Source organism: Pristis pectinata, chromosome 4 (genome assembly GCF_009764475.1).
Source record: "Pristis pectinata isolate sPriPec2 chromosome 4, sPriPec2.1.pri, whole genome shotgun sequence".
In the NCBI taxonomy this organism is placed as follows: domain Eukaryota; kingdom Metazoa; phylum Chordata; class Chondrichthyes; order Rhinopristiformes; family Pristidae; genus Pristis; species Pristis pectinata.
Window position 1 is genome coordinate 64,702,541 of NC_067408.1, and position 25,284 is coordinate 64,727,824.

A 25,284-nucleotide genomic window follows, 5' to 3' on the forward strand; every position below is an offset into this window, starting at 1 on the left:
TTCCTGCTTTCTCCCCATATCCCTTAAGCCCCAAAAACTACATCTACTTCTTGAATGTATTTAATGATTGGACTTCAACTGTCTTCTGTTGTAGAGAATTCTACAGACTTAACTCCCTATGCGTGAAGAAATTTCTCCTCTTCTCAGTCCTACATGGTTTATCCCACGTCTTTAGGTCATGACCGTGGTCCAAGATTCCCTGCCATTGGCAACATTTAGTCCTATAAGAATTTCGTAGTTTATTGTGAGATCCCCTCATTTTTCTAAACTCTATTCGGTATAAGCCTAATCAACCCATTCTCTCCACATGCATTAATCCTTTCATTTTAGGAATCAGTCCGGGGAACCATCACAAAACTCCCTCCATTGCAAGCATGTCCTTCCTCAGACAAGGAAGTCAAAACTACACACATTACTCAAGGTGAGGTCTCCCCAAGGCCTCGTACAATTTCAGCAAGACATCCTTGCTTCTCCAGCAATGAAGGCCAACATACCATTTGCTTTCTTAATCACCTGCATGCTTATTTTCAGCAGTGTACAGAGACATACAGATCTCATTGTACCTCCCCTTTCCCTGTTGATCACCATTCAGATAATTTTCCATCCTGATTTTGCCACCAATGTGAATAATACACTTTACATGATATGTATCTGCCTTTTCCCTCAACCTGTCCAAATCACACTGAACCTTTCTGCATCCTCCTCACAGCTCACAGTCCTACCCAGCTATGCGACGTCTGAAAACTTGGATAAATTGCATTTAATTCCCTCATCCAAATCATTGATATATTGTGAATAGCTATGGTCCCAGCACTGATCCATGCAGTACCCACTAGTCACTATATGCTACCCATTTATTCCTACACTTTGTTTCCTGTCTGTCAGTCGTTTTCTATCCATCTCATTACCTTGCTTCCAATCCCGTGGGTTTTAATTTTTGCATGCTAAGCTCCTTAAATATCAAATGCCTCCTGAAAGTCCAAAGCCACCACATCCATGGGTTCTCCCTCATCTATTCTGCTCGTTACAAACTCAAAAAAATTAGTAGATTTAGCAAACGTGATTTCCCTTTCATAAATCTCAAAGACTTTGTCCGATTCTGTCTGTTTCCAAATGCTCTTCTATTACATCTCTTACAATGGATTATTGCTTTTTCCCCACTACCAATCCGAGGCCATAACCAGTTTATAATTCCCTTTTTCTCTCTTCCTTTATTAAATAATGGGATTACATTAGTTACCCTCCGATCTGTTGGAACTGTTCCAGAGTCTGTAGAACTTTGGAAAATGACCAGCTATGTAACTATTATTTCAAGGGCACTTCCTTAAGTACCCTACAGTGTAGGTTATCGGCTTTCAATCCCATCACTTTCCCTAATACCATTTCCCGACTGACACTGATTTCGTTCAGTTCCTCCTCCTCACTAGACCTTATGTCCCCAACATTTCAGGGAAGTTATTTGTGTCCTCCTTTAACTGGTCTGCAATTTTTTTGTCCCCATTATAATTTCACTTTTTTTTGACTGGAAGGGACCTTTTTTGTTTGCTAATCTTCTTCTCTTTTCACATATCTATAGAACTTTTTACAATCAGTTTTTATATTCTCTACAAGCTACTGTCACCCTATTTTCCCCTTATAAAAGCCTCTGTCCTCTGTTGAATTCTAAACTGCTCCCATTTCTCAGCTCTGCTGCCTCTTCTGACCATCTTATATTTCCCTTCCTTGAACTAATACTATTTCTGATATCACTTTAATATATGTACACAGTTAATTCATCTACTTTGTTGTGAATACTCTGCTCATTTGGGCTTATCTTTTTAACATTCTTAGTTATCTTAGCCTTACTTTGCACCGTGGCCCTGTTTGTTTCTCCCCTTGATTTCTATGCCTTCCACTTCTGCCTTTTATTTTTAATTTCTTTCCATTTTATCTATGTTTCCTCATCAGACAGCTTGCTCAGGTTCCCACTCCTTCCTATTCTAGTTTAAACCTGTCCCAGTAGCACTAGGAAACACCCTCATAGGCATATCAGTTCTGGTCCTGCCTGGGTGCAATCTTACCCACTTGTACAGGTCCCACCTTTCCCAGAACCAATGTACCAGGAATCTAAATCCCTCCCTCCTACACCAATTCTTCAGTCATTCTTTCACCTGGTCTGTTCTATTATGATAAACTTGATCTGCATCTCAGCTCCTGTTTTGGTCCTTTACACAATATCCCTTGATACTCTTTGCAATGTCCAGGTATCCAGGTTCCACCCTGACCCCTACTGTTGTCTATGTGGAGCTTACATGTTCTCTCTGAGACTGCCTGGGTTTCTGCTAGGTCTTCCATTTCCCAAAGATGTGCTTAGCTAATTGGCTACTGTAAATTACTCCTTGGTGGAGGTAAGTGGCAAAAGAATTAAAGGTAAATGGACATGTGAGGGAGAATAAGTTGCAGGCAAATCAGGAAGAGGGAATGGGACTAGAGGGATGGCGCTGTTGGGAGCTAGCATTGACCCGATGGGTCAAATGGCAGCCTCCTACATCCTCCTATGCAATCAATTAAGTAAGGCTTACTTAACAAAAATCTGTGTCAAAAATTTCATGACCAACATCCTTAGCATTTTAAGAGAAACTTTACTGGATGTATCACATTTATTTCCCATCTAAGTTTAATGTATTAATCATTTCGAGAAACATCTGCCTAAATATTCACAACGAGGGATTTGTCAGAGAATGCATACCTCAGTAGATGTTTGTTGTGTACCAGGCAAGTTGCATAGATGGAAGTATACCATTTAAATTATGTCAGTAGGAAAGAGATGGAGTTTAGCTTCAAGTTGAATTAAACTGACAATATTTTGCTCTCATCCTAGAAACTGAATTCACCCACATTATCTGTGAACAGTGAAGGATTTATACCAACACTGGCTAAGCTGGATGACTGCATAACTTATGTATCATCACATGTAAGTCACTGTTGCAACCCAAGCTACATTTCCATTTTGTTTATTGATCAGTTGATTCATAATGTATGGCTGCACTTTATATGATGCATGTTTTTATTTCCTATGTTGATCTTAACACAGTCACTTCAAAGGCATTTCAGTATGAGACCATTATACTTATGCTGCTGTTAGCTTCAAATTGAGGGTGGGCTGTAGTAGTCTGAGTGATGGTTCAGGGTTTTATTGTTTGTCTGAATGATAAATTGGACTCTGTTCTAGTGTCTGCTTGGATCTGGGTTTAGTGCCAAGGCTGCATTTGTACCCACTGGCATCAACAGTTGCATTGGACACATTGACATTGGCAGTTTTGTATAGGTCTATGAGATACTTTCCAATCTGCTTTACCTTGCATTGGCTTGGGTGAGATTGCCAGATCTCTGTTTGTCTGTGTAATGTAACAAGAAGTCTGTGTGCATTTTTGTTAAAATAGCTATTTATGCCATGTCCATTTGATGACATTTAACAGACACTTTCTATTTACAGCCCAGCTTTAGAGATTATCCTGTTTATTTAGCAAAATTTAAGCATTGCCTATCCAAAGCCATGCATCTTATGAAGACGTATACTGTGAATACACTTCAGAACCTCTCCACTCAACTAACAAAAAGGGTAAGCTGTAATTTGGCTTTTTATTTTAAAGCATTGTATTGAGACAACTGTTGCGATGTTATTTGGCTCAACTTGGTTTTCAATTAGCCAGTTTGTTGCAGCACTCATTCAGCTCATTCTCAAAGAGAATTGCATCATCTTTATCTAGTGGAAATGCAATACCAGTGAGATCTGGCATTCCCTCTCCTCCTGCTCCTTGACCAAACTTAAGAATCAGAGTGCTGCACGAGCGACCACCAACCTCTGGAATCTACCCGCTATAGCTCATGCCTAAATGCCAAAGTGTTTAATCCAGACTCCTGTTCCAAATCCTGCTCCCATCTTGTGGTGTGGATTATTCCTTTAGTCTGTGATAAATTAAAATGCCTTACAATTCCAAAGGTACTAAAACTGTTCAGGCATTGTAAATGTGACACTTATTGAATCACCACTGAATTTAGCAAGACTGCTCCAGTGGTGAAAAGTCAAAAGGACAAACTTCTCTATGGTCCTTTTCACAACCTCAAGGTGAACCAGAATACTCTAAATCCAATGAAATGTAAAAGTGTGCGGCTATTATTATTTAGAGAATCCTGAGCACTATTTTGTTTTCAGCAAGGTCATGGCTTTGTGAAGGGCAGATCATGTCTCACAAGCCTGATAGGGTTCTTTGAGGAGGTGAGCAGGCAGATTGATGAGGGTAGTGTAGTAGATGTGGTCTACATGGATTTTAGTAAGGCATTTGACAAGGTTCCATATGGTAGGCTTCTTCAGAAGGTCAGAGGGCATGGGATCCAGGGAAGCTTGGCGGTGTGGATTCAGAATTGGCTTGCCTGTAGAAAGCAGAGGGTTGTGGCGGAGCGAGTGCATTCAGATTGGAGGGCTGTGACTAGCGGTGTCCCACAAGGATCGGTTCTGGGACCTCTACTTTTCATGATTTTTATTAATGACTTGGATGAGGGGGTAGAAGGGTGGGTTGGCAAGTTTGCAGACGACACAAAGGTTGTTGGTGATGTGGATAGTGTGGAGGATTGTCGAAGATTGCAGAGGGGCATTGATAGGATGCAGAGCTGGGCTGAGAAGTGGCAGATGGAGTTCAATCCGGAGAAGTGTGAGGTGGTACACTTTGGAAGGACAAACTCCAAGGTGGAGTAAAAAGTTAATGGCAGGATTCTGGGTAGTGTGGAGGAGCAGAGGGATCTGGGGGTTCATATCCACAGAACTCTGAAAGTTACCTCACAGGTGGATAGGGTAGTTAAGAAAGCTTATGGGATGTTAGCATTCATAAATTGTGGGATTGAGTTTAAGAGCCACGAGGTAATGATGCAGCTCTACAAAACTCTGGTTAGACCACACTTGGAGTACTGTGTCCAGTTCTGGTCACCTCATTATAGGAAGGATGTGGAAGTGTTGGAAAGGGTGCAGAGGAGATTTGCGAGGATGCTGCCTGGTTTAGAGAGTATGCATTATGAGGAGAAACAAAAGGAGCTTAGGTCTCTATTCTTTGGATGGATGAGACGAGACATGATAGAGGTGTACAAAATATTAAGAGGAATAGAGTAGACAGCCAGCACCTCTTTCCCAGGACACTAATGCTCAATACAAGAGGGCATGGCTTTAAAGTAATGGGTGGGAAGTTCAAGGGAGATATCAGAGGAAGGTTTTTCACCCAGAGAGTGGTTGGGGCATGGAATGCACTGCCTGGGGTGGTGGTGGAGGCAGTTACATTGGTCAAATTCAAGAGATTGCTAGATAAGCATATGGAGGAATTTAAATAGAGGGATATGTGGGAGGAAGGGGTTAGATAGTCTTAGGCGAGGTTTAAAGGTCGGCATGACATTGTGGGCCAAAGGGCCTGTATTGTGTTATACTGTTCTATGAGAACTGAATTAGTTGTACTGCCTTGGATCCTATTTCCCTCCCCCCTCAAAATTAGCTTGATTCCCTTGACCAATGACATGGGGACATCAGCCAGAGTTGGAAAAAATACGTAGGGTAGCTTAAATGTGGTTTAGGTGCTTTTATGCACAGGGCTCTTGTATTGTAAAGGATCAGAAAACAATTGAACTGCATATGTACACCAAACTACTGATACAAGTTCAAAAAAAGGAAAATACATTCGAGGCACCTTACATGAGTTCAGGTCTTCACAAAGCCTGTTACACCTGATGAAGTACTTTTGAAGTATAATTACATATTTAATATGGGGAAAAATGCAACCAATTTGAGACAGTAATGTGAAAGTGAAGAGAGAGTATGTTTTGTGATATTTAATTAAGGGTTAGCTATTGGCCAGACCCCAGGGGATAACTCCTTGTTCTTCATAATAATGGAAAGTGATATTTTATGTCTACTTGAAATGACAGATGGAGATGTGGTGTGGTAGGTTTAGATAGGTTTAAATTTTGTGTGTGATTTGTACAAATCATAACAGATATTTATCTTGAGCGTTCATAAGTGGGTGGGAGTGTCTGTGATATATTAAGAAAAGGTTTTAATTAAACTTTTAAAACATTTATTCTTCTGATAGGATCCTGCAGTTATATCGAACACTGATAATGCCTTTACACTGTTTTATGTGAAATTCAGAGCTGCAGCCCCTAAAGTGCGGGTAAGAATCATATGCTATGGAAAATAAGGTGTTTATATGATCCTTAGTGTCTGGGTAAAACTGAATATTGTACTTGCATAATGTTGATCATACTTCCACTCGGCTTGGTTAAAAAATAGCCAAGGCCTGGTAACAATTAATTTATCAGAAGTGTATTGATAGTGAAAGGTACCAATCACCAACCAACAGTTTAATCACAAATGAACAGGTGGGGCAAGGTAGCATTTTGTTTGACCTTGCTTCCAGGGCTGCCTTGTTTAGGCTACCCTTCAAACCACAGTGATGTGAGAGCTGCTTGCAGAGATTGAGTTTGAGACACATCTAATAAGGAAAAGAATTGGAGGGAATTGAGAAAATTGCCAGCAATTGTAATTAGTGATGTATGAGTAAGCCACGATGAAAATAGAAAAGAAGAACCAGAAATAGAAAACCAAGCAAAGAATAGAGTGCAGAGGAATAGCAGCAATCACAGTTTTTCTCCTTCATGCACACTTGGAATATCAGCTGATCGTTTGCAACCACACTCCAACTCCAAATGTGCAGCAGTGTAATGTACATGGGAGGAAAACTCTGAACTGCACACCCTGGTACATGTTACCTGTGTATGAACAAATGGGCATCCTATGAATTGTTAAGTTGGGCAACTAATAAATTCTAAGGTAAGCATGTGAATAGAGTCAGTATTAAAATGGGTTTACAGAGAATCCTAAAAATGATGCAAGAATTGTTGCATGTTCTGAGACTCTTCAGGTTACTCTGCATGTATAATCTAATGCTGATACTTGTTGCTATTTTTAAAAAAGTCAACGTGGTATTGTCTTTTACAGTCTCTAATTGAACAGATTGAGCAAAGAACTGATAAAAGCCCTGAGTAAGTATGTTCAATTAATGGTGAGCCTTGTAACTCATTGTGTTCTTGTTAGAATTCAATGTGGTATAGTAAAACGTTACTCAATCTTTAAACAAAGAGATTAGTTAAGATGTTGGCAGTTCATGAAAATTGTGCACTAACTTGATAGCAGTAATCTTTATGTAAGAACTTGCATTTTATTGGAACCTTATCAAATCCTATAAATTGTCCCAGAATTTTGACTTTAAGTGACTCACTTTTTACGTGTTCTTCTGATTATATGGACTGGAAAGCTAAAAATTACTTAAGTAAGATGTCAAACTTATTCATAGATAACAGCCCATGGGTCATTCATTATGGTGTTAAAGTTTAGGATATTGTGGAGCATGAATTGAGTTATCGAGTGACCATGAGCTGCTGTGGTTCTTCAAAAAGAATTTTGATTACTGATCCAAAGCCTACACAATATACATGGATTTTATTTAATCATTATCACCAAATAGTTCTTTTTGGAAATTGGGGCAGAAAAGTAAATAAATTGGTTAATTGGTAAATTGGTTTATTATTGTCATATGTACAGAGGTACGGTGAAAAACTTATCTTGCATACTGCATCCATACAGATCAATTAATTACAACAGTGCATTGAGGTAGCTGTGCTGACCTTTTACAGTTTTCCCCAGTGTTTTCTTTCAAGCAAGTTTCTTAAATGTTAACCGCCCCCCGCCCCCCCCCCCCCCACCAACAGTTTTGAAGATTAATAGAAATAACAATGTTCACACTTACAAAGTATTTCATTAAGAGTGAAGAAAACTCAAGCAGGCTGTGATCTGGAAAGCCCAGTACAAATTGCAATCTCCTGCCTTCCCCCTTTTATGTCCTCTCCATTCCCCTAACTTTTATGTCCTCTTCCTTTGTTGATCTCTTTTTCTTCCCTGTCACACCACCCCCCCCCCCCCCCCCGCCACCACCACCACCCCCAAAAGTGATTGAATCACTGTTCCCTAGTTCTGTCTTATTTTGTAGTGGATCAGGTGCAGTCACAGTTACTGCACCAATAATGGCTCATTGGCTCAAGGCACGTTTGGTTGGAGCCGATCACTCCAGCAGGACGTGCTTTCCCAGAGGTGGTGCAAATGATACAAAGTACGAACATGCTTGATGTGCATTATTATCCCAAAAAGGACTCTTCAGTAATATTGAACAGTAATAGCATGATGGCATACTTCTGCAAGCAAAACTTTTTTTTGTTGTGGATGTTTGCACCTGGTAAACTTAAAATAGGCCTAATCTTTCATCAGGTATCAGCAACTACTGAGTGAGGTCCATCAATGTTACCTGGATCAGAGGGGATTCCTGCTGGGTCCAAGCATTGCCTCCACTATTGCCGACCTGACCAGCCAAAATAACAAGGATCACTGTGCTCTGGTATGAATTGCATCAATAACCTAGAAAGCCAATATTGTTGTCATGCTGATGAAAGTCTATTAACCTGAAACGTTAACTCTGTTTCCTTCTCCACAGATGCTGCCTGATTTGCTGAATATTCCCAGTGATTTCTGTTTTTATTTCAGGTTTACAACATCTGCAGTTTATTTTGGTTGTCCTCATTCCTCCACCCCCCCTGCCCCCCCCCCCCCCCAAAAAGCTTTGAGCTCTAATTTTATGAATGTTTCCATGTGTTCTGGATTTCCTTATCAGAAATGGTTGTTTTTTTTTCTGTATCACAGTTATCAAAGACTTTTTATTATTTTAAAGACCACAATTAGCTCACCCCTCGATATGCTAAAGAAGTGGGTTTGTATAGCCTGCCCACCAAATTTAACTCCTCAAACACAGCTATTATTCTAGTGAATTTGGATGACCAATGAATCCTTCTCAAGCTGGGTCCCTAGAGCATTTCTCAAGATGGGGTCACACATAATTCTTTACAACTAAATCAATGCTCCCTCACTTTTTTATTCCAAACCCCAGCAGCCTTGACTCTCTGCAATTTGTCTACCACCGAAACAGGTCTAAGGCAGACGCCATCTCCCTGGCCCTACACTCATGTCTGGAGCAACTGGACAGTAAAGGCACCTACTTCAGACCATTGCTTATCGACTACAGCTCCACCTTCAATACTATAATTCTAAGCAAACTCATCTCCAAACTCCTAGACCTGGGACTCAACACCTCCCTTTGCAACTGGATCCTTGACTTCCTGACCAACAGACCGCAATCAGTAAAAGTAGGCAACAACACCTCCGCCACGATCATCCTCAACACTGATGCCCCACAAGGCTGTGTCCTCAGCTCCCTACTTTACTCCCTATACACTCACGTCTGCGTGGCCAGATTCTGCCGTGACTCCATCTACAAGTTTGTAGATGATACCATCGTAGTGGGTCATACCTCAAATAACGATGAGTCGGAGTACAAGTAAGAGATAGAGAGCCTAATGACATGGTGTCATGACAACAACCTTTCCCTCAAAACAAAAGAGCTGTCATTAACTTCAGGAAGGGGGGCGGTGCACAAGCTCCTGTTTACATCAACATTGCTGAGGTCGAGAGGGTTGAGAACTTCAAGTTCCTAGGAGTGAACGTCAACAATAGCTTGTTCTGATCCAACCACATAGACGCCACAGCCAAGAAAGCTCACTAGCACCTCTACCTCCTCAGGACCCTAAAGACATTTGGCATGTCACCTTTGACCCTCACCAATTTTTATCATTGCACCATAGAAAGCATCCTATCCGGATGCATCACGGCTTGGTATGGCAAATGATCTGCCCGTGACCACAAAAAACTGCAGAGAGTTGTGGACACAGCTCAGCACATGGAAACCAGCCTCCCCTCCATGCACTCTGTCTACACTTCTCGCTGCCTCAGTAAAGCAGCCAACATAATTTAAGGTCCCACCCACCCCAGACATTCTCTCTTCTCCACCCTCCCATCGGGCAGAAGATAAAAAAGTCTGAAAGCATGTACCACCATGCTCAAGGACAGAGCTATCCCACTGTTGTAAGACTATTGAATGGTTCCCTAATACAATAAATTGGACTTTTGACCTCACAATCTACCTCGTTATGACTTTGCATCTTATTGTCTACCTGCACTGCACTTTCTCTGTAACTATAACACTTTTTTCTGTATTTTGTTATTGCTTTTCCTTGTACTATCTCAATGCACTGTTGTAATGAAATGATCTGTATGGGTGGCATGCAAAACAAGTTTTTCACTGTACCTCTGTACATGTGACAATAGTAAATCAATTTACCAATTTTCTGATTTTTCTTTTTTTGGGATAGGGGTGTGGTGGGTAAGTGATTTTAGTAATTCCAATAATTTATGTCCTGTAGGGCCAGATTCCTTTGCTGTTCCGCTGCTCTGAATCTTTTGCCATTAGTAAAACATTCACAATGTGTCTTTCTAGATCTAAAGTGGAAGCTCACTCTTCTTCACATTGAACTCTTAGTCCTACAGTTTTGCGCACACCATCGGTCAACATCCTATCGTGACGTCTAGCTCCCATGAACATAACTTGTTGAGCCTCCCAATTTAATAGCATCGTTTAACTTGGATGTGCAATGCTATCTCTTAATCCATTTATGGTGAAAAGCATGGAGCTCCAGTTCACATCCCTAGGAACACAATGTGTCACATCCCTCTGGTTAGTGTTCATACTTAGTGACCCTACCCACTTACCAAGCAGTTACTGACTTGAGTCAAACAGCTGGAAATATGCTGCAAATCAGGCAGCATCTGTTGGGCATTTAGAAGGCTTTGTGTGGGAACTGGGAAAATTATAATTTCTTTTCAGTTGTCAGTGAAGTTATCAGAAAGAGGCCCCTAACCTGCTGAGTATTTCCAGCATTCCCTCTTCTTGTATCATTCAGTTTTATAAGATTACTTATAATCCCATGTATTTTTGATATTCCTGATGTCCAGAATCTTTCATTGAATTCTGTAATTCAATATTTGGCAGCTAGTTTTTTGTTTTCTTGTGTTTTATTTTAATTGCTGAGTCATTTAAAAGAAATTCTGTGTCCAATCTAAAATAGCTTGAGCTATTTTCACTGTGAAAGGATATCGTAGAATGTTTCTGAACATACAATCTGAAAGTGCTAACTACTTCATGTCTCTGAGTGAGTTAGGTCTTGGAGATTGTTTTCATTGGAAGTTCCATTTTTATGACATCCATTTTCAAAAAGAAACTAAAAGCAAATAAAACTGCAGATGCTGGAAATCTGAAACAAAAATGGAAAGTGCTGGAAGTACGCAGCAAATCAAATAGTATCTATGGAGAGAGAAACAACTAATGTTTCAGATTGATGATGTTTCATCAGACCTAGATCATCAATCTGAAGTATTAATTCTGTTTCCCTTTCCACAGATGTTGCATTGACCTGCTGAGTATGTCTAGCATTTTCTGTTATTTAAAAAGGATCTATTGGTCTAAAATGATTACATTGGTTGTTTTGTGGTTAACGAGGAAAACTGGTCAAAGTTTAAAAATCTGTTAGATGAGTTTGCATTTTTAGTATTTGGTACTTCAATTTATTAGACGTAGAAAAACATCCCATAAGACAGGAGCAGAATTAGGCCATTCAAACCCTTCGAGTCTGATTTATTTTTCCCTCTCAACCTCATTCTCCTGCCTTCTCCCCGTAACTTTGACATTCTTACTAATCAAGAACCTATCATCCTCTGCTTTAAGTGACTTGGCCTCCACAGCCGTCTGTGGCAATGAACTCCACAGGTTCACCACTCACTGGCCAAAGAAATTCCTCCTCATCTCTGTTCTAAAGGGACGTCCTTCTATTCTGAGGCTGTGCCCTCTGGTCCTAGACTCTCCCACTACTGGAAACATGCTCTCCATGTCCACTCTATTCAAGCTTTTCAATATTTGGTAAGTTTCAATGAGATTCCCCCCTCATCCTTCTAAACACCAGCGAGTACAAGCCCAGAGCCATCAAACGGTCCTCGTACATCAAACTTTTCAGTCCCAGGATCATTTCTTGTAAACTTCCTCTGGATCCTCTCCAATGCCAGCACATCCTTCCTTAGATACGGAGCCCAGGACTGCTCACAATACTCCAAGTGTGGTCTGGCCAATGCCTTATAAAGCCTCAGCATTACATCCTTGCTTTTATATTCTAGTCCCCTCAAAATGAATGCTAACATTGCATTTGCCTTCCTTACTACTGACAACCTGCGTTAACCTTTAGAAAATCCTGCACTACGACTCCCAGGTCCCTTTGCACCTCCGATTTTTGAATTCTCTCCCCATTTAGAAAATATTTTACGCCTTTATTCCTTCTCCCAAAGTGCATGACCATACACTTCCCTACATTGTATTCCATCTGCCACTTCTTTGCCCATTTCCCAAATACTCTAAAGAGTGATAATCAAATGCAAAGTATTGGAGTTCAAATTATTTACTGTGTTAAATCTAGTTTTGTGTTAAATTTTTATTTTTTTAATATTCTGAACAATGTTGGTACTTCAAACAGGTAATAATTTTGGCATTTCCTTCCAGGTTCGCAGTGGCTGTGCTTTCCTGGTTCATGTTTGTCAGGATGAACATCGGCTATATAATGAATTCTTTACAAAACCAACGAACAAACTAGAGTAAGTTGTCATTGAAGTCTGATGTCTCTTGCTTGGTATTGGCATCTGAGATTTCAAGTTCTTGCATATAAGCTATTCCAAATAGCTTCACTGAATCAACTGATAGAGGAATTATTATGATGGCTTCTTATTTTCTTGCATTTACAAACTGCTTTCATTTTGTTAGTTCCTCGGTGCTAAATCTGCTCTGTGCATATGGGTGATGGGGGATGGTCAGAATAAGTAACTAGAAAATCAGCAATTGCACATTCACAAATGTAACTAATGTATCTTTAAAGGAGCCATAAATCTTCAAGGCTGTTATTTCTGGTGAAGGGCACATTGATTCTGGCCATGGGTGAGCTGCCTTAATTCCATCAAACAGGATGAAAAAGGAAAGGCTTGCAAGTCATTTATTGTTTCAAGTACTGCCTCTTGTCAGCTGAAGCTGCCACAGGTTTAGTACCTCCATTTGGAACTGGCACCACCCTTCATTCTGCCAAAGATTTGTATGTAGGTGAAGGGGTGTTGTAAAGCACTTGCATGTCATATATAAACTAGAAATGTTATTGTCTCAATTGGATCTGAGACAGTAATCTAAAAAGCTGAAGCTCTCTTTCCAAAGTACTTCTGATGCAATCCATTGAATGCTGGGGGGAAACAAGAAGCCAACATCTGAAGCTCCACCTCAAACCATGCAAAATAGAAGATAGAAGGTGAAAGGTGAAGCAGGCTCAGTGGGCCGAATGGTCTATCCTCCCCTCTTTCTGTTCTGAACTTAGATTTTGACATCTGATTCTAGAGTAGGTCTGATCAACAAAGAGAATCAGAACTTTTCACTAAAAGCACAATATGCTGGAAACACTCAGCAGATCAGAATCAGGTTTATTATCACTGACATGTGTCATGAAAGCTGTTGTTTTGCGGCAGCAGTACAGTGCAAAACAAAGACATAAAAATTACTATGTTACAAAAATATATAGTACAAAAGAGGAATAATGAGTTAGTGTTCGTGTACCATCAGGCAGCATCCTTGAGAGAGAAACACGAGGAACATTTCAGCTTGGGGACCCTTTGTTAACCTAAAACATCAACTCTGTTTCTCTTTTCACAGATGCCTCCTGACTTGCTGAGTGTTTTCAGCAATTTCTTTTTTTTTAATTTCAGATTTCCAGCATCTGTTTTTTTTGATTTTCACAACTTTTAATTCCTGCAAAAGAAGCATCCATAGTGTGCAGCACAGATCCACACTTCAATAATGAGCATAGAAAAAAGCTTCACTTAATACAGCAATGGTGATTCAAAATGAATTGGAATCTGAAATAATACTGTGATATTAAGAAAATATATTAGGAGTTGTATCAGTGTGAATTATAACATTATACCAAAGCTGGAAATCTGAAATAAAATGCTGGAAATGCTTGGCTAATCTGTTAGCAAATGCAGACACAGCAGTTAATGACTAGGAAAAGTTAGATGAAGAACACAATGATGCTGGAGGAATTCAGCAGGCCAGGCAGCATCCATGGAGAAAGGTCAGGACCCTTCTTCAGGACCTGAGCGGGCAGTCAACATTTCGGGACCTGAAGAAAGGTCCTGACCCGAAACGATGACCGCCTGCTTTTCTCCACGGATGCTGCCTGGCCTGCTGAGTTCCTCCAGCATCTGCAGTTTTTCATCTGGATTCCAGCATCTGCAGTCCTTTGTTTCTTTAGGAAAAGTTAGAAATAGGTTTAAGATACAAAGAAAGGGTTTGGGGAGGGCAAGAGGGAACAAAAAATAGGGTGAGAAGCATGAGAAATTAGTGAAAAATAGCGTTCCCTGTGACATGATCAACATGGTAATTTTGTTATTTATGGTAATCTCCACCATTTACACCTTCTGCACAACATGGGCAGCTGCCTATTATGAATAAACAGCACTAATCACTTAATGTTACTGTAGTAACCATTTACCAAGGCACTGCTCATAATATATTAAATGCAAGTCAACTATTTTGAAGAGCTAAATAAATCCCTTGAATCTTGTTAACACTGTTTCAGGCAATCTTCACACAACCTCAGTCTGCTATTTACACCTTGTTAAAGTGTAATTACCATGATGATTAGTTTTGACGCAGCTGATGAACAAGATGCACTTGCTGCATTGTTTTTCGAGAAATCACTTTATCAGTAAGAGTTATCTCATGGCTTGCCTTATGTGACCATGAATAATGTTGTAATCTGTTGAAGTTTTGATTGAGCTGAATTCTCGGGCCTGTTTTCTCACCACTCCTGATTTACCAAGTGCTCTCGGAGGCCATATAGTCATGTTATCGAGGCTGAAGTATTTGCACCAAAATTAGAATCCTCACACGTACAGCTAGATTGGGTTCTTAAGCAGTGGGGATGGGAGGGGTGGGGAGTGTAGGGGCCAGTAGTGGACACAAGTTTATACCACAGGACCTCACTCTGCTGGACCTTGTGCTGATGAAGGAGTCTAATCAGCCAATTAGACCCATTAACCTTCAGAGTCAGAATTAGATTTATTATCACTGACTTATATGACGAGAAATTTATTGTTTTGTGGTAGCAGTACAGTGCAAGCACATAAAACTATAAATTACAAAAAGAAATAAATAGTGCAAAAAAGAATAACAATGCAGTTTTCGTGGACAGTTCAGAAATCTGATGGTGGAGGGGGAAAAAGCAGTTCCTGAATCATTGAGTATGAATACAATCTTTTCCATCCATTATTCACTTGCCTTTTGAAAGATGCTTTGGAATCTGCTTTAAGCCAGCACCCTTTCAACTGGGATCATAAACTCACTGCATGGAGAGAAAAAGCTCCCCCCATTCCATTCTTCTTGTTTAAATTTTGTGTTTTTCTCCTCCTTCCAAAATCAAGGGAGAGCTCCGTTTCATCTGACGTGTTTTTTTGCAGCTTGTTCCCTGAGCTTCTCTTGGTCTGCAGAGCTTAGGTCCTTGCTGTGAGGGTCCAGCCTGCAGTGGAGAGGTCCATCCTAAGTGGCTGAGTTCACTACTGGAAGTGACTGAGTTCACCACTGAGTAAGGGCAATCATATGGCCCAGCTTGCTGCTAGGTGGGAGCAGGCAGCTTGGCTCAGCTCAGCTCCTTGTAAACTTGGTCAGCATGGTCATGATTAAACTTGTGCCCTTTTGTTTTGAAAAGACTTAAGAATGTTTTAACATCACGGTTCCCCGGCCTTTCTGCCTTTGTAGCGAGCTGTTGGAGAAACTGTGCGTCTCGTGGTACGATGTGTTTCGACCGCTCATCATCCACGTCAACCACCTGGAGACTTTGTCAGAGCTGTGTGGAATTTTAAAAAATGAAATGCTAGAGGACCACGTGCAGAACAACGGTACGTAGAGTTTACGGAACTGGTCGGAAATTCCCAACGTTTATCTCTGCTAAATTTGTGAGACCAAAATCCATATCAGGCAGTTATGCAAGCAAAGTAATTAATCTGATGTAAACACAACTTATTGATGTGAGTAAATCTAGTATTTGACTCAAAGTGAGTGAACTTGTGCCCTTGATTCAAAAGTTCATTCCCAAATACTCGCAACCTTGCTTTCCTGTCTTTTTCAGTGGAGCAGCTGGGTGCCTTTTCTACAGTAGCAAAGCAGATGTTGGAAGATGTACAGGAGCGACTAGTATACAGGACTCATATCTACATTCAGACTGACATTGTGGGCTATAAACCAGCACCTGGTGACCTGGCATACCCCGACAAACTTGAAATGATGGAGGTAGAAAAATCTTATGCTATTAAGAGCCTAATGGCTTACATTTAATCTTGTTTCTTTTCCCCCTTTTGCCCTCCATATGTATTGGATCCTAAATGAAATGGTGAAAGTTACCTTTCTAGCCTGTCTGTATTCCTTGTATCTTGATGTATGGTAAGGAGCAAGAGAGTGAAGGAGCGGCAGTAACAACCTGTCTCTTATTTTTGAAATGTAATAATAGATTCCAGCATTTTCCCTACCACTGATGTTAGGATGACCGGTTGAGAGTTGCCTGTTTTCTCTTTCTCCTTTCTTAAATGATGGGGTTACATTTGATACTTTCCAGTCTGTGGGAACCAATCTAGAAGCTGTGGGATTTCAGAAGATGACAACCTGTGGGTTCACCATGTACATAGCCATCTTCTTACAGAACCCTAGGAAGCAGGTCATCATGGAGAGACAAAAAATTCTGCAGATGCTGGAATCTGGAGCAATACACAAAGAGTGCTGGGGGAACTCAGCAGGCCAGGCAGCATCCATGGAGGGAAATAAACAGTCAATGTTTCAGGCCGAGACCCTTCATCAGGACTCCCGATGAAAGGTCTTGGCCCAAAACGTCGACTGTTTATTTCCCTCCATGGATGCTGCCTGACCTGCTGAGTTCCTCCAGCACTTTTTATGTATTGAAGCAGGTCATCATGTTTTGGGTATTAATCGGCTTAAGGTCCCATTAACTTCTCCAATGCTACTCACATTCTAGACCTGTAGTCCTCTTCTATTTCAGGAAAACTTTGTCTTCCATGAAACAGATGAAATATTTGTTTTAATTTCTCTCTCATTTGCATCTTCCTCAATACATTGCTCCTGTCTTGATCTGTTAGGGACCCACATTAGCTTTTGCTGATCTTTTTTACATATCCATAGAAGTCCTTACAATCTGTTTGCATAAAAACAAACCACTGGAGGAACTCTGGGTCAGGCAGCATCTATGGAGGCAAAGGTTTTGGGTCAAGACCCTGCATCAACACTGAGAGTATAGAGGGATGATGGGCCAATACTTGTATTCTACTTTTCGTTCAATAACTCCTGGGGTCCTCTGAAATTTTCCTAATCCCTGTTAATTGCTTTTTTTGGCAACTTTATAAACTTTTCTCTTTGATCTAATGCTCTCTTAAACTCCCCTGGATAGGTCCAGCTGGATCACTTTTCCTGTTGACTCTTTATGCCATAAAGGGGTCCTTGTGAACTAAATATTAATTCTTTAAACATTAGCCGTTACTGATTTAATGTCATACTTTTTCATATAGTTTTCCGGACTAGCATTGTCAACTCATGCCTCATGTCTTTGTAGTTTGGTTTCACCAGATTTAAGATACTGGTTTCAGATTGATCTAAATCACTTTTGGTTTTCATGTAAAATACTATTATTATGATCACTGCCCTCCATAGGCCCCTATCTACGAGATCACCAATTTAACCCTTTCTCATCACACAATACTAGACCAAAAATAGTTTGTTCTCTTGTTGGTTTCTCAACATACAGATCCAGAAAATGATCTTTTATGCAATATGAATTTCTACTGCTATCTTAGTTTGCTTAGTCTATATGTAGATTAAATGCTCCAAGATTATTGTTTTGCCCTTTATAAATATGCACCTCCTGATTTATGTTATGACCTACATTACTTTTACCATTTGTGGGTCTATAGACAACTCCCACCATGTTTTCTGTCCCTTACTGTTTCTCAGTTCCTTCCAAGCTGATTCTGCCAGATTTTGCAAATTATGATACTTGCAACTGCTTTTATCTCATTCTTCAAAATCAGAGCTACCCCGGCTCCAGTTCTGTTTTCCCTAAATCTTCCAAAAGTTACTATCCTGAAATATTTAATTTCCAACCTTGGTCAGTTTGCAGCCTTGTTTCTGTAATGGCTGTTTGATCATACCCATTGATTACCACTTAGAAACATAGAAGAAACATAGAAAACCTATAGCACAATACAGGCCCTTCGGCCCACAAAGCTGTGCCAAACATGTCCCTACCTTAGAAATTACTAGACTTACCCATAGCCCTCTATTTTTCTAAGCTCCATGTACCTACCCAAAAGTCTCTTAAAAGACCCTATCGTATCTGCCTCCACCACCGTTGCCGGCAGCCCATTCCACGCACAAAACTTACCCCTGACATCTCCTCTGTACCTACTCCCCAGCACCTTAAACCTGTGTCCTCTTGTGGCAACCATTTCAGCCCTGGGAAAAAGCCTCTGACTATCCACACGATCAATGTCTCTTCTCATTTTATACACCCCTATCAGGTCACCTCTCATCCTCTGTCACTTCAAGGAGAAAAGGCCGAGTTCAGTCAACCTGTTGTCATAAGGCATGCTCCCCAATCCAGGCAGCATCCTTGTAAATCTCCTCTGCACCTTTTCTATGGCTTCCACATCCTTCCTGTAGTGAGGTGACCAGAAATGAGCACAGTACTCCAAGTGGGGTCTGACCAGGGTCCTATATAGCTGCAACATTACCTCTTGGCTCCTAAATTCAATTCCACTTGTGCTATTAATTCCTCTATCTTCTTATGAATGCTATATGTATTCAGATCAAGTGTCTTTGTGCCATTTTTTACTGTCCTGGCTCTAACTGGAAGTATGTTGTTAAATTGGTGTGCACTATCTCTTCCTGATAGAATCTCATCATCATTACCCATTTTGTACCCTGGACTATGGCTTTATCTTATTGACTTTCTAAACCATCTAATCCATCTCTAATTTGAACCATTGTTCAGCTATTTAGTTTAAAGCCTTATCTATGGTTCTAATTATTTGCTTCACTAGACCACCTGTAGCAGCCTGAATAAAGTGGTCTATCCCTCCAGAACAGCTCCCTCTTTCACTGTACATAAACCAATGCTGTGCTTTTAGCTGAGGCCCTCAAATTTACATATGTAGGTATCAGTCCATTTGTGTCACCCATTTTCAATTAACAATTTATAGATTCATAGAATTGTACAGCACAGAAACAGGCTCCTGGCCCACCACATCCATGCCGACCCTTTTGCCCATCTACACTAATCCTATTTGCCTGCATTAGGACCATATCCAATGTCTTGCCTATTTAAGTGTCTGTATTAATATCTCTTAATCTTAATCTGAGTCCACCATCTCCTTGGCAGTTCGTTCCAGGTATCAGCCATTTTTATGTAAGAAAAACTTTCCCCTCAGATCCCCAATAAAACTCCTTCCTCTCATCTTAAACCTATGCCCTCTTGTTTTTGATACCACTGCCATGGGAAAAAGCTTTTGACTTTCAACCCTATCTATGCCTCTCATAATTTTATACACTTCTATCAGGTCACCCATCAGCCTCCTTCACTCTAGGGAAAACAAGCCCAGCCTATCCAATCTCTCTCCATAACTAAAGTCTTCCGATTCAGGCAATATCCTGGTGAATCCCCTCTGCACTCTCTCCAGCAAAACCACATGCTTCCTTCAGTGTGGTGATAGTTCTGTGTGGTTACCCAATTACCTGCAAGGCTCATTTTCCCCTGGCTTTAATTTTAGGGTTATTCCTTCTTCTGGACCCACCTACTGGTGGGAAAGGTTTCTCTCCATATTGCCCCAAATCCTTTAATCAGTTTAAGCACCTCAACTAGACCACCCTTTCATAATTCTGCACTCAAAGGATTATAAACCTAGTTTTTGCAAAATGTCCTCATAATTTAGTTCTCATATGATGAATTGAAGGACAGTAGCTAAATCACTATTGTCCATGCATTTTTCACAACAGTAACTTGCATTTAATGCTGTTAACCATTCCAAGGCATTTCAGAGTTGTTAGGCAAAATTTGACTCTGAGCCACAGATACTATGACAAGTGACCAAACACTTAGCCAAAGAGGCATGTATTAAGGAGCATTTTAGAAGAACAAGTCAGGGGGACAGAAATTGATGAAAGGAATTCCAGAGAGTGGGACATGGATAGCTGATCCAAGAGTGGAGTGATTAAAATAGGAGAATTCAGAGTTGGTTTAACCATTTAATGAATTGCATTTGGGTAGCTTAATTACTGTTACTGCTGTTTTCACAAGGGATGGATGCCCCTCAGCTGGACACGTGCTAATTTTGGGTTTGTAATTCCTATGTTCTGCAGCAAATTGCACAGAGTTTAAAGGATGAGCAAAAGAAGCTGCCTGCAGCTGATTCGTCTTTGACAGAAGTTCAGCTAGAAGATCCTGATTCTAAAAACGTTATTAAATCAGGTACTGTGCTATACTTGTGCAACAGTGTGGGTGGAGGAAGGGAGGGAAACGAAGGACTGCAGATGCTGGAATCTAGATGAAAGACACGATGATGCTGGAGGAACTCGACAGGCCAAGCAGCATCTCCACGGATGCTGCCTGGCCTGCTGAATTCCTCCAGCATCATCGTGTTTCTCATCGGAGGAAGGGAGGGAGTCACATCCAAAAGTTAAAGTGGAGCTGCCATTGTTGTTGCTGCTTTTGGTCCTTTAGTCCTAACGATGGCAGTAAAAACTACTAGAAGCTGATGTAGTTTTGAAAATTCTGTATTTAATATTGATGTATAAAACCAATCAAAACAAAACATATCCAGGTAAATGACACAGTAAACCAAGAAGTGCTTGCAAATCATGCTGGACTGAAGAAAATATTTTTAGTCATTTTTCTCCAATCCGTGTAGGTGACCTCCCACTTCCCCTCACTGAATCCCACCCAGCATAGTTTTGCTGATTCACTTTGTCTATGCCTCTTTTATAACTGCCTGTACCCATCAACTCAACATGTCACATCCCACCAATAAAAGAAGAACCCTTGTTTCCCCACTCTGTCCATTATCTCCCAGCTCTTCTCAGTAGCTTACTTCCAATTCCATGAGGTTTCATTGTTACTAAGATCTCTTGAGCAAAGCTTTCTCAGATTCCATCTCTCTGCTACACTAGTGAAAAGAATTCAACTAGTTAGGTAGCATGACATACCCATCACCAATCCCTGTTGGCTGTTTGATCTGCTCCTTTGTTGCAGCATCCAGCAATAAGAAGGGGATGACCACTTTGATCTGGTTATACTATAGGCCTCTCAGTAGTCAGCAGGAATTAGAAGAACAGATAATTAGGCAAGGAGATACAAGAGGCTGCAGATGCCGGAATCTGGAGCAACAAACAATCTGCTGGAGGAACTCAGTGGGTCGAGTAACATCTGTGGGGAGGGGGCAGCGGGGGGTGAGGAGGAATTGTTGATGTTTCAGTTCGAAAATCTGCATCCAGATTGAGAATAGAGAGGGGAGATGGCCTATATAAAGAGGAGGGGGGAGTGGTGAGACAGGAACCCGAGGTGATTGGTGGACTGAAGAGGGGTGAAAGGTGACAGGCAGATTGCGCCAGGCATGGGAAGGAGGGGTGGAGTGGCAGGTGAATGATATTTGGGGGCAGACAAAGAGAAAGAAAAATAAGAGGCAGATGGAGCAAGGTGGGAATAGGGAAGGGTGAAGGTTGGAGACGACTGCTGGAGGGTGATAAGCAGGAACACAAAGGGCTACTAGTTTTGGAATCTGATCAGTAAAAGAGGTGATAATGGGAATCATTAGGGGAGAGGTGAATGGCAGATGGAACCAGAACCAAATGGGGGAAGGTGGTTGGGGGAGAACCTGTGGGTGAATGGAACCAGAAGTGAGGAGGAGATGAAGATTGGTAATGGGGGGCTGGAGGGGAGATGAAAAAGAAGGGAAAATACAATGACTGGAGGAAGATTGTAAGGAGAGGAGGGAAGAGGGGGAAATCCCACTGGAGGGGAGGGTTACCTAAAATTGGAAAACTGTAGGCAAATTGCAGTGGTGTAAAAACAATAGGATTGTTGTAGTTGTGGATTTTAACATTCCTAATATTGACTGGGATTGCACTATTGTAAGGGGCTGAGATGGGTTGAATTAATAAAATGCATTCAAGAGGTGGGTAGGGTTTAAAGCAGTATGTAGAGAACCCTACTAAGGAAGGGGCTATATTCGACCTTAGGGAATGAGGATGAGCAAGGAGTGGAAACATCTATGGAGGAACCCTTTGGAAACGGTGACCATAGTTCAGTGCGCTTCAGGTAGCCGTGGAAAAAGATAAGCTTGGTCCTAAAGTTACGGTCTTAAATTGGGGGAGAGCTGACTTCAACGCTATAAGTGAGGACCTGGCAAAAATAGTTTGAGAGCAGCTGATTGAGGGAAAATCAATATCTGATAAGTGGGGTTAAAGGCTAGGTAGAGCCAAGAGTCAGCATGTTTCTGCAAGGGTAAGAAGCAAATGTGGTAAGAGAAAGATACCTTGATTTACAAAGGAAACTGAGGATTTGATCAGAAATAAGAAGAAAAGCACGTCAGGTATCAGCATTTGGTTTTGAAAGAGAACATGAACAGGCCTTGGCAAGCAGGATTGAAGAGAATCTCAAACCCTTTTTTAAATATATTAGAAGCAAGAGGGTAACTGGGGAAAGAGTAGGTCCCCTCAAGGACCAAAATCAAAATCTGGGAGAGGGACGTGGAGGATGGAGAGTTAGGAGAGAGGTATGCTGATATTCTGGAACATGTTTATATCAGAAAGGAGGAAGTGTTCGAGATATTGGCACATATCAAGTCGGTAAATCCCCAGGGCCTGACAGGATCTATACCAGGGTGCTATGGGAAGGAAGGGAGGAGTCTGCTGGGGTCCTGACAGAGATTTTTGCACCTTCATTAGCCATGGGTGAAGTACCAGAAGACTGGAGAATAGCTAATGTTGTTTCCTTATTCAAGAAGGGCCGTATGGAGAAGCTAGTAAACTACAGGCCAGTGAGCCTTGTGTCAGTAGTAGGAAATTATTGGAAAAAATTCAAAGGGACGGGACTTATGTTCACTTGGAAAGGCAGGGACTGATTAGGAAGAGTCAACTTGGTATTGTGCTGGGGAATTCCTGTCTCAAAAATCTGATCTTTTTGGGGAGGTAAGTAAGAACATTGATGAAGACAGGGCAGCAGATGTGGTTTACATGGACTTTACCAAGGCTTTCGATGATGTCCTGCATGGTAGGTAGGTTCAGAAGGTTAGGGAACATGGAATCCAAGGTGGATCAGCAAATTGGATCCAAAATTGACTTGGTGATAGGAGGCGGAGGGTAGTGGTCAAGGAGTATTTTTCTAACTGGAAATCTGCAACCAGTGGTGTACCACAGGGATCGGTGCTGGGACCTTGGTTTGTCTTATAAATGACTTGGATGAGAACGTAGATGGTCTTATCAGTAAATTTGCTGAACTGGTGGAGTAACAGATAGCGAAGGAAGTTGTGAAAAGATACAGAGGGTCACAGATGAATTGGAAAGTTGGATGGAGAGGTAGCGGGTAGAATTTAATCCAGACAAATGTGAGGTAATGCATTTTGGGGTTTCAAATACTAACTAACCATGTATAGTAAATGGCAGAGACCTCAGCAGAGTTAATGTACAGAGGGACCTTGGGGTGCAAGTTCATAGCTCCCTGAAAATGGTGACCCAGGTGGATAGGATAGTGAAGAAAGCGTTTGGCATATTAGGCCAAGGCTTTGAGTAACAGTTGGGTTGTCACGTTGCATGTGTAGAAAACATTGGTAGGCCACTCTTGGAGTATTGTGTACAGTTCTGGTCGCCACACTTCAGGAAGGATGCAGTAGTGTTAGAAAAAGTGCAAAAGAGATTCAACCAGAATAGAGGGCTGTAGTTATCAGGAGAGATTGGATAGGCCGATTTTATTCTCACTGGAACGTAGGCTGAGGGGTGACCTTGTAGAGGTGTATAAAATGATGAGATACATAGGGTAGATAGAGTCTTTTTCACAGGCTGGGAGAGTCTAAAACTAGAGGACATTGGTTTAAGGTGAGAGGGGAGATGTGGCAGATTTTTCCACAGAAGGAAGTGGAAGAGGCAAATACAATTATGGTGTTTAAAAGGCATTTGGACAGGTACTCGGATAGGAAAGGAGTAGAAGGAAAAGGGCTTAATGCAGGCTAATGGGATCAGGTAGTTAGGCATCACCGTCAGCATGGACAAGTTGGGCCGAAAGGCTCACTTCTGTGCTGTACAAGTCTATGACTCTGATACTTATTGCTCATTGTTACTTAAACACAGTATCTGATCATTTATCCACAGCTGTTTGTGGGACTTTGTTGCATGCAAGTTGGCAGCCATGTTTCTTGCTTTATAATAAGGACTGCGTTGCTTCAAAGGTATTTAATTGGCTGGAAAGGTCATGGGATGTTCTGAGGCCAATCACAGCTCTGATATGTTTTAGTGTAAGATCTTAAGCCACTTGGTGCTTTGGATCTTAAAGGTGGGAAGATGGCAAAGGAAATTTGAACGCTCGTCTTTGCTTCGGAAATCAGGCTTGGTCCTATTTCAACTCCTAGGTCTGCCTGACTTGCAGTGGGTCTGCCTTCTGCCTGGAACAGGGCAAACCACAAGGCCTAGAACCTAGTTACCAAAACAAGTTATCTGATGACAATGGGCTCCTTGATGGGAGGGGAAACTGGACTAGGGGTGTTCTTTGGGATAGTGCCTTGAGAGCACTTTCATTCTTCTTGTGGCTGTAAGGAAAGAAAAACACTTTTGCCACCTCTGGGGTTGATCGTCTTTGCACTTAATCGCCTTGGTTGGAAAGCCACTTTGACTTCCCTACTCAGGCTTGAGTTAAAATTCAAGCCTTGCCCTGAATTATGTCATTGGGGATCACCCATGCTTGTATACTCTGTCAACATTGGGCTGGTGCCCTTGTGCAGCTACTCATGAAGCCACAGTTCTTTGGTGACTCCACTGACACGAGATAACTTGGGCATTTTAAGTGACTAACCAACCATTTCTGTTGGATGGGTAGGACTGCAGTCGTCTCTATGATGTTAGTTTATGTTTTGTAATGTGTGAT

The 25,284-nt window shown here is 41.3% G+C and overlaps 1 protein-coding gene across 1 annotated transcript in view; it reads left to right on the plus strand.

Annotated features, from left to right (window-relative positions):
* cog3 (component of oligomeric golgi complex 3) overlaps positions 1-25,284 on the plus strand; it is a 70,630-nt gene that overhangs the window by 18,278 nt on the left and 27,068 nt on the right. Inside the window, exons 6-14 of the mRNA XM_052014218.1 lie at positions 2,861-2,953; positions 3,476-3,601; positions 6,111-6,191; positions 7,019-7,062; positions 8,342-8,468; positions 12,564-12,655; positions 15,855-15,994; positions 16,225-16,385; positions 20,514-20,622. Of these exons, the coding sequence (XP_051870178.1) occupies positions 2,861-2,953; positions 3,476-3,601; positions 6,111-6,191; positions 7,019-7,062; positions 8,342-8,468; positions 12,564-12,655; positions 15,855-15,994; positions 16,225-16,385; positions 20,514-20,622 (973 nt within the window). The remainder of the gene's footprint in view (positions 1-2,860; positions 2,954-3,475; positions 3,602-6,110; positions 6,192-7,018; positions 7,063-8,341; positions 8,469-12,563; positions 12,656-15,854; positions 15,995-16,224; positions 16,386-20,513; positions 20,623-25,284) is intronic.